The 9,271-nt window shown below is 41.6% G+C and overlaps 1 protein-coding gene across 1 annotated transcript; it reads right to left on the bottom strand.

Annotated features, from left to right (window-relative positions):
• Positions 1-1,492: 1,492 nt before the first annotated feature.
• On the bottom strand, positions 1,493-5,423 carry LOC128331044 (vomeronasal type-2 receptor 26-like). The gene is made up of 3 exons (XM_053264407.1): positions 5,346-5,423; positions 4,068-4,191; positions 1,493-2,394 (listed from the first exon to the last, which is right to left on the bottom strand). Exons 1-3 carry the CDS (start codon positions 5,421-5,423, stop codon positions 1,493-1,495), a joined length of 1,104 nt encoding a protein of 367 aa, XP_053120382.1.
• Between the last annotated feature and the right edge of the window lie 3,848 nt (positions 5,424-9,271).

Raw genomic sequence — 9,271 nt, 5'->3', positions numbered from 1 at the left:
AAGAAAACATCTTCTTCACTACGAACCCCACTGGCCAGTGAGGTCATCTGAAGAGGTCCGTCTCCAGTTACTGCCAACTCGTTTGGTGGTCACACAGAGACGGGCCTTCTTGGTTGCTACCCCGAGATTGTGGACTGCACTCCCTACTGTATTGCGATCCTCCTCATCTCTGGCAATTTTGTTTAAAAAAATTTGAAAATCCATTTTTTTACCCAAGCTTTCTCAGGTTTTAAAAAAATACTGTTTGTTTAATTTTATGCTTTTAAAATTATTGTATTGTTTTAATTTTTATGTGTTGTTATACGTTGAACTGTTTTAACTTTTATATGTGTTTTAATTGTTGTTAGCCACCCAGAGACATAAGTTTGGGCAGGGTATAAATTTGATAAATAAGTAAGTAAGTAAGTAAATAAATAAACAAACAAACAAACAAACAAAATAAAAAATAAATCCACAGGGAAACCCCGTCCCTGAACGTGGGCCAGGTAGCTAAGGCCCCCACTGGGATGGGACTTGGGGTTCAAATGTGTGGTCTCCCTGTACCCCCTGTGGGGCAGAAGCCTTGGGATGCAGGCTACCAATTGATCACCTGCCACAAGCTGACACAGTCTAGGGCTGATTGAGTGGCTACCAAGGCTTCCCCCGTGGAGCAGAATCTTTGAGATTGGAAGTCAGTCTGGGTGGCTTCCCCACAATCCCCTCTAGGTGGAGTGGAAGCTCTGGGAATGGGAATTCTTTAAAAACTGGTCAATTCTTTAAGCTGGCAAAGCCTTCTTGGCACCCCTCCCAGTACAGGCAAAGGTCCCATGATGGGGAATGTTAAGTCCAAGTGACCGGGAGTGAGGGCTGAGTTAGCCAAGCCTGTCAACAGTGTAGCCCCAGAGGAGATTGTGCCTCTCTGGGACAGCACGAATAACACCATTTAGGTCTCCTGTTGTGTCGCCCACAACACAACAGGTGATGCCCTTTAGTTCTTTGGCCACAGGCACTGGTTGGATACTTCACCTGGCTGGAGGAGGCCCCATGATGCCTTTTAGGTCTCTGGCTTCATCTGAGCTACCTAGCAATCCCCCCTGAGCAGCCTCACAAATTAAGGTGGGAATTTGGATCCTGCACTTGGTTCATAACAAGGCTTGTGAGCATGACAATAGCAGCACAAGTGTGTTCTTGGGAAGCTACATGTGGGTACTGTGTCCCTTTAAAAAAAATCTAAAAAGGATGATAGAGAGTTGAATAATAGGTAATGAAGGAAACTTTACTTCATCTAATCAGGATTCATCTTTATTGCATAGTCAAGTGACTGAATGCCTTCAGCATCAGATCTTTATACACATAAGATGCAGATCTTTATACACATAACCAGGGATGATGAAGCTTGATTACATACCAGGTTCAGGAGCTTTTTATTCACAAAAAAATAAAATAAAATCCTGGACTCTATAAGTGTGGTGACAAAACCTGAACTTGAACTTATTAATCTGGCCTTAAATGTCTACTTATTTCTTTGTATTACATGGTTCCTGCTGTTCAGCTCAGACCGCATCAGAATTATATAACACTTCGGGACAAAGATACAACCCAATAATCCAGCACTGGAGGCCAAAATGGAAAAGACCTCAACAGCCACCATGTATTTTCCTTTGGTGCTCAGGTATGTTGGAACAAAAGATACCCAAACACTGCAAAAAACCAACATGCTGAAAGTGATGAACTTGGCTTCATTAAAAGTGCTGGGCAAGTTCCTAGCAAAGAAAGCCACAATGAAGCTGACCACTGCCATGAACCCCAAGTACCCCAGAACACAGTAAAACATGTCAGTTGACCCTTTATTGCACTCCAGAACAATTTCTTCTGTTAGAGAGTGCATGTCAATATCTGGGAATGGGGAAGCAGTGCATAGCCAACCAGTACAAATGCCTGTCTGAATAAGGGATCCAGAAAGAACCACAGGGATTGCTAATCTTTTCCCCACCCAGTTCCTAAGTCTGGAACCTGGCTTCGTGGCCAAAAAGGCTAGAACCACAGTCATGGTTTTGGCCAACACAGAAGAAACAGCCACTGAGAAGATGATGGCAAAAGCCATTTGTTGTAGAGGACAGGTCAGTGCTCCCGGCTGGCCAATGAACAGCAATGAGGAGAGGAAGCAGAACAAGAGAGAAATGAGGAGAAGGTAAGAGAGATCCCGATTGTTGGCTTTGACAATGGGAGTGTCTCGGTGTTGAATGAAGATTCCAAGCACTAGTGCTGTGATCAGTGAAAAGCACAAAGACAAAACAGCCAAACTGAGACCCAATATTTCACCGTAGGAGAGAAAGTTTATGCCCTTGGGAAGGCATTTATCTCGGCCCTTGTTTGGATACTGATCTTCTGGACATTTGAAACAGTCATCCATGTCTGAAAAAACAGCAGGGTATCTTTCAGAATCTCTTACTCATAACACACCTATTCCTTTATCGCAGATCATCATGTATCCAATGCAAAGCAATGAAAGTTTGTTCTTTAACTTATTATTAATGTAATTATTAACCAAAATTACTGATTTTAGAAGAAAGTACTGGATTGGATATTAGGAGAAAAATGTGATCATAATAGCATCCAAAGTTAGCCATGACTAATTTCCATTTAAATTAATAGGACTTCAGATAGTCGTGACTAACTCGGCTCATTAATTTCAGTGTTGCTTAGTATGGCAGATTCCAACTGGGATAATTCAGGGAAACGTTTATCTTTAGATGATACAAAAAGTAAGAGCACAAGTATGAACTTTAGGTACTTGGGGCAAGACCCAGGGATTCCCTGAATCCATCTTGCTCCCTCTAATAAATGCTTGCTCCAAGTGTGGAACTGCCTGTAACCACCAACCCTCCTTCTGCATCAGTCTCTGATACTCATGCAGAGAGGTTCACTCAGTACATGCCTAGAGTACTGGCTGAACTTAATTCTCTTCAGCTACGTGATAAGATTGGACACAAAACATGCTTAATAAGCAGGAATGATGTCCCCTGAGGCGTATCTAGGGGAAATAGCGCCTAGGGCAAGCACTGAAATTGCGCCCCCTGTCCAAACATCTGACATCCATCTTTCAGATAACTTTACCATAATATCACCTGAAAAATACAAGTCAAGCTCGTTAATCTTTTAATATTTCAAAAACTATTTAGCAGTAGATGTAGCCAGACCAAAAAATGCTGGAAAACTGCAAATTTCAGCATGCTGGGGCTCATGAAATACCCAAATACTATGTGGAGGTGTACTTGGAAAACTAAACAGAAGTGCCTGTCTAATTCTCTACTATGCATTGTAGCATCACTATTACATAAGTTTTAAAAATAAATGGAGAATTTGACTTTTCCAAGATACTCTGAAAATAATTAAAGGATATGCAGAGTAAACTGTGTCACTGCTTGGAATATATTCTAGTATTTCAGAAAGACAGTTAAAATGAGAGAAAGAGAGCAAGAAACTCCCAGTGGCCTTAATACTAAGGATTTCACACTGATTCAAAGACAAACTCACCATTAATAGCCATATTATTAAAACATCACATTTAACTCACTTATCACAAGAAGCAAAGTAAGAGCAAATGAATACAATCCTAGCTCATAAGCTTCAGGTCAGTATTCACAATCCCTGATTCTCTGTACATAGTACCAAACTAAATATGTGTACAGTGACATATTATATTAAATTTATTTATTTATTTATTTATTTATACCTGTAGCCCCTTCAGAGGGCTTACTAAAGGCCATAGGGGGTGTCTTCAAAGGTTCCCCCTTCCCCCACTGGCCTCTAGGGCCTCGCAGGGACCATTTGAGCATGTGCGGTGGCCTTTAAAAAAAAATTTAAATGGCTGCTGGTGGGAAAAAGGCCACTGTGCATGCTCTAATGGCTTCTGCAAGGCCTGGCATGGACTAGGACCTCACAGAGGCCCTTTGAGCATGCACAGTGGCCATTTTGTTTTCAGTGGCCATTTTTTAAAGTTTAAAAAATCGCGCCCCCCTTCAAGTGGCGCCTGGGGCACGTGCCCTGCCTGCCCTACCCTAGATACGCCCCTGGATGTCCCCTACCTTTCTGGTCTGAAATCTCCCCATCAGGACATGGTACACAGTCATAGCAACAAAATGGCATCTCCTCCTCCTTTTTTTTGCTGAAACCTCTATGGCACTTCTCATTACAAAAAGAAGATGGCACCTATCCATGAACAGAAAGGGGGAAAGCACTGAGATCATTATTAATAAATGACCTCCTCATTAGCTAGTCTAATTTAGAGGTTTTCTAAACAAAAGAAAAATTCATCAACACTGGAAAATTTGAAATATTGCCATGATCAAATGTCATGTTTGAAACCTCACATTTGAGTGTTACTTGAGGAAAAATCCCATTTTTCTTACTGGTCCTTTAAAAGGTGAAATGTAAACCAATTTTAGTATCACATCACCAAATTCAATCCCATTTTATTGTCTCCCCAATAATTCTGAAATATTTTTACAAGTTTTGGAAGCCATCTAAAACTTCTGTGAACATGAGGGCTACTATTTATATACTGCCTTTCAATACAAAAATCCTCAAAGCATTTTCCTTGGGAAGAAAAGAAGATGATTCCTTTGTATGATAATCTCTCCCCCCTCCTCCCAGTTCATTTTAGCTCTAGTCTAAAAGTAAACAAGCCACTTAATTTTCTCATAACTTCATAGAACTTCAAATAATGACTGCTTGTGAAAGGAGCTGCTACTACACTCCTGAGCAATATTCATATTGGACAATGATAGACAGTACATGATTGTCTAGGAGCTCAGCTTCATTCCTTTCTAAACAAATGATGTTTCTGATTCTGAAAACATTGTTTCTTGGCATATGTAACAATGACTCAATTGATCTCAAATATAAGGCCATGTCTTCTTAGAACTGGTTGCAACAGGGATGCGGAATTGTTGAAACTGTCTGAGGAAATTCTAAAATGTTTCTCATTGGAAGGAATACTGAAATTCTCTTTGAATTTCAGATTCTTGTTAGAAGCAACGTTTTGGTGGTTGACATCCAGCTTAACAATGTGCTTCTGAAAATATGTTGCATAAGCATAAAGATGTTGTGCTAGCTAGCTGGGCTACATTGGAACTTGCATTTCATGCTAGTGTTGCACTAGTGCAAACATACTTGTACTTGTACAACAAGGAGCACAACCTGTGGTGCACCTCATTATTGGGAAACCTCTTCATTTGCTTACGTTGTAGGGATTGTTTGCAGAAGAGCACAACTTCAGAATTTTGCACAGCTATGTGGTTTTTTTTAACGGGTGTACAACTTCGTTGGTTTGGCTTTGTGGCTAGAACCTAATCAGATCTTACCTGGTTAAAATGTCTGTGCCATGTGATGCTCTTTTCATTGATGGTGAGATCTCCATCTGATGAAGCCTGTGGAGCCATCTTTCCTACTTTCACTTTTAAGAAGGATGTGTTTGGGAAAGTAACCCAGTTGGTAATATCAAATCCTGTCAATAACTGACTGCTCCCATCAAAAGAGACCCGCTCCCCCAAGCTGTTGTTAAATGAAATTCCCCTCAGGAAATGGTGAAGCTAATTGTAAGGGGTAAAAATAAATACATATAAAATGGTGGACAGTGTTCATTTTGTTTGGGATCTGCACACTGAGATCCTCTGTGTACAATAATGTATTCATGGAAAAAATGAGGAGAAAAATCATGTGCCAGGGAGCCTTAGCTCTTAAAAATATGCATGTCATTTTGCTCACAGGTAGACATTTGACATTTATGAAAACATTGCTCTGGTCTGAGGATTCTAGGTGAGGAGATCATCTCAAGCTCCAGGTGCTCCAACTTTAGGTCACTGTTGATGGTGGATGATGAGGAAGTAAATTGGAATGGAAGGAGATACTGGAATTGGCAGGCTGGGCTGTTTTAGAGACAGCAGCTCTGGCTTGTAGAGATCACTTCCCATTAACAATAACTGATTATCAACAATCAGTGACTCTTCTAGAAGACACCAGCAGATGTTTTCTGGATGGAACCCAGGAAGCTAAGGGCACTCTCCAAGTGCAAAGCCACCTGACATAGCGGTCATTCACACAATCGAAAACTGTTCTACCTGGGTTTGGGAGCTGTGTGTACTCCCAATTTTTGATTGTGTGGAAGCAAGGTTAGAGGAAAACCTGGGTAGAAGTGATTGTGTGGAAGCAAGGTTAGAGGAAAACCTGGGTAGCTTTTTCTTCTACCTTGCTTCCACACAATCACTTCTACCCAGGTTTTCCTCTAACCTTGCTTCCCCACAATCAAAAATTGGGAGTACACACAGCTCCCAAACCTGGGTAGAACACAGTTTTCGATTGTGTGAATGACCTCATTCACTCTTGACACAAGTTAATGCAAAACTCCATCTTTCCAAACAGAAATTAACTGAATCTCCACTTCTTGACAAAATCTATCCTCTCAGGACATCCAGAAATGAATAGGGCCAGTTGATATTCCCCTGTGAAATATAATTGCTAACAGTTTTACAGACATGGTGAATATTAAAGCAGAAAAAGGGAACTTTTGTTGAGTTCCCCTATTCAAACAAAACTCTCCAGACAGTACTGTAGCTCTATTATTTCACTATTGTCAGAACTGGAGGTCCTTGGCCAAAAAATAGAATAAACATGGAATTAATCGATACAAATGCTTAAATACATAGAAAAATTTTGGTTTACCTTCCAAGGTTGCTGATTCAGAGGACCCCATCTGTCTCCATGCCTCACTGGCCTGGGTCCAGATCTGGATGAGTACATGGCATGTACAGCATGTGCGATGGCATAAGTAGCTATGTAGATGCTGTAGGGTTGGCCAGTCATGCTCAATCCAAGCAAAGGTCCAGGAGAGCTCTCCAATATCTCCTCTTCACTACAGTTTTCCTTGCTCCTCTTACCTACACTGAAATAAGGCAAAAAGCAGGTGGACGCCTCCTCCCAGAAGATTTTGTAAAGATCAAGTTGTGTGAATGGCCAATGGACATGTAGGAGGGAAACAAAATTTTGGAATCCAGGCACCTCATTGGAGTGAAATGCAAAGGATAGAGCACCATAGAATTCTGTTCTTATATAATACCATTGCAACTTCTGTGATTCATAATCCCAGTGGGCTGTCACGACCCACACTTTGCCTGCAGTTATTTTTTGGCGTTCTACAAAGTTTAGCGCTACTGCCAAAGATGCCATATTCTGTATGTCAACATGTACAATAAATACATTAGCTGTAGTCCTGAACAGAAAAAAGGATCTATCCCAAACACTTAATACCAGATTAGAAATGATGGAGTTGTACTTCTGTGGCTCCATTCTTACAATTAAAGCAGTACAAATCCCACTCTGGGAAAACATTGGAATCAGTGTCTGTATAAGACTTTCTCCATCATCATCCTCCATTGCAATGACTCCAACCCACTTCCACTGGAAATGCAGAAGTAACTTGACAATCCCATTGTACTGTAGCGTTTCGCTAGGAATCATCCGATAGAAGGAAGTGATTCTGTTTCTATCATGTTTTTCTGAAGCACGTAGGCAATAAGACACCTAAAGACAAATGACATTTGGAAAATACATTTGCTTTCTGTTGACTGTGGGAACCATTGATTGTAGGCGAGCCCGGTCCTCCCAAGGTGGCGAGCCGACCTAAAATACCCTCCCCTTAAATGAGGTTAATGGAATGAGTTCATTTTGTTCATTTTGTTGCTCATATGTCACCGCAACACATGGCGAAACATGAGCAGACCCCCAACTGGGTCTCTCCAAGATGTCCTGCATACTCGTGCGGGACATCCTGGAACTTCCGGGGGCCTGCTGGCCTCCGATCCCCACCACCCCTGCTGGCTCCATGATGGAGCTAAGCCTGCTCACCCCACAGACCCGACAGAAGCTCTTTTCACGGATCGTGAGAAGAGCTTCCCTATCTTTTTATACCCACCAATTTTCTTTCAGTGATTAGGCTAGTTCACATGAAGAGTAACTGGGTAGGACAAGTGGCCTACACAAGTCCAGAAGCTGTGCATGCTCCCATTTTTGATCATGTGCCAATAAAAAGCAAGGTAGGAGGCTGGGGAAGTGACCGTGTGTGAGATTTGTGCTTGGTAGGAGGGCCTTTCCTCCTACCTCATGAAACAGATGGGTACAGCTGCTGGATAGGATGGAGTCTGTCCTCTCAGTGGGAGTCTTGTTACCAGGGTCTGCTGGACACATGTCAACTGCCATGGTGAGTGTCTATCCATGCTTTGCTTAGTGGGGGTAAATTAGTGACAAATGGGTGTAGACCTGTGCAGCAAAAAATCCTGAAGGATTATGACTGTGGTCTGGACACACTGGAAGGGGAAAGAAAGAGAATGGAGATGTGGCTTTGAAAACAAAGAGTAGTTTTATTGAAGGATAATGGGGTGCCGGATATGAAAATATGGTTGGTTAGGCACATCACCAAGTGGCTATACTTGGTATAGCAAGAAGAGAGAATGAGAAAAAAGCTTTTGTCCTAGCTACCTGTATCTAGCTGGGGAATCCTTCTATCCAGGGAGCTCAAGCATAACATGAGCTCATTGGGTGCCCCCGGATGATGTGGGAAGCAGTGTCTGATAGCAGGTGTGGCAAATGTGGCAAATGCAGGAGGCAAAGGCAATGGTAAATGCAGCAAAAAGCATGATCCCATGGTTGAGTGGTTTTTTAATAGCCAAAAACCATACCCCAAAAACCATACCTCATACCCCAATGATGTCTAGAAGAGACTAATAGAAGCTCGACTTCAGGAATTTCCTGACTTCAGGAATTCCTGCTCCTAATAAGATGTAAATATTGTTATCTCATGAAGTAAAATAATCTTTTTCTATCGGAGGAATATGAAAAGTACTGGGAACTATCATGGATTGCCCATAAGCATATGATTTTTTTTACATCTCAGTATGAGGTGTCTGAAGGCAGCCAGAGAGTAAGCACGGTGTAGTGGTTTGAGTTTTGGACTAGGACTGGAGAGACCTAAGTTCAAATCCCCATTCAGCCATAAAACTCACTGGGTGATTCTTGATCATTAAAGGCAGCTCCCTGCAAAATATCATGTAAACTCAAATACAGATGTCCTTTATTTTTCTTGAATTTTAATTATGACATGATTTCTAAAATAAAGGACATCTGTATTTGCATTTAAATGATATTTTGCAGGGAGCTGCCTTTAATGATATACTTAATTTTGCACAGACCACCTGGACTTACCCCATGGAACCATGTTAAGAGCCCCTGTCCTTTC

Source organism: Hemicordylus capensis, chromosome 6 (assembly GCF_027244095.1).
Source record: "Hemicordylus capensis ecotype Gifberg chromosome 6, rHemCap1.1.pri, whole genome shotgun sequence".
Classification (NCBI taxonomy): domain Eukaryota; kingdom Metazoa; phylum Chordata; class Lepidosauria; order Squamata; family Cordylidae; genus Hemicordylus; species Hemicordylus capensis.
This window is presented reverse-complemented; position numbering and strand designations above follow the sequence as displayed.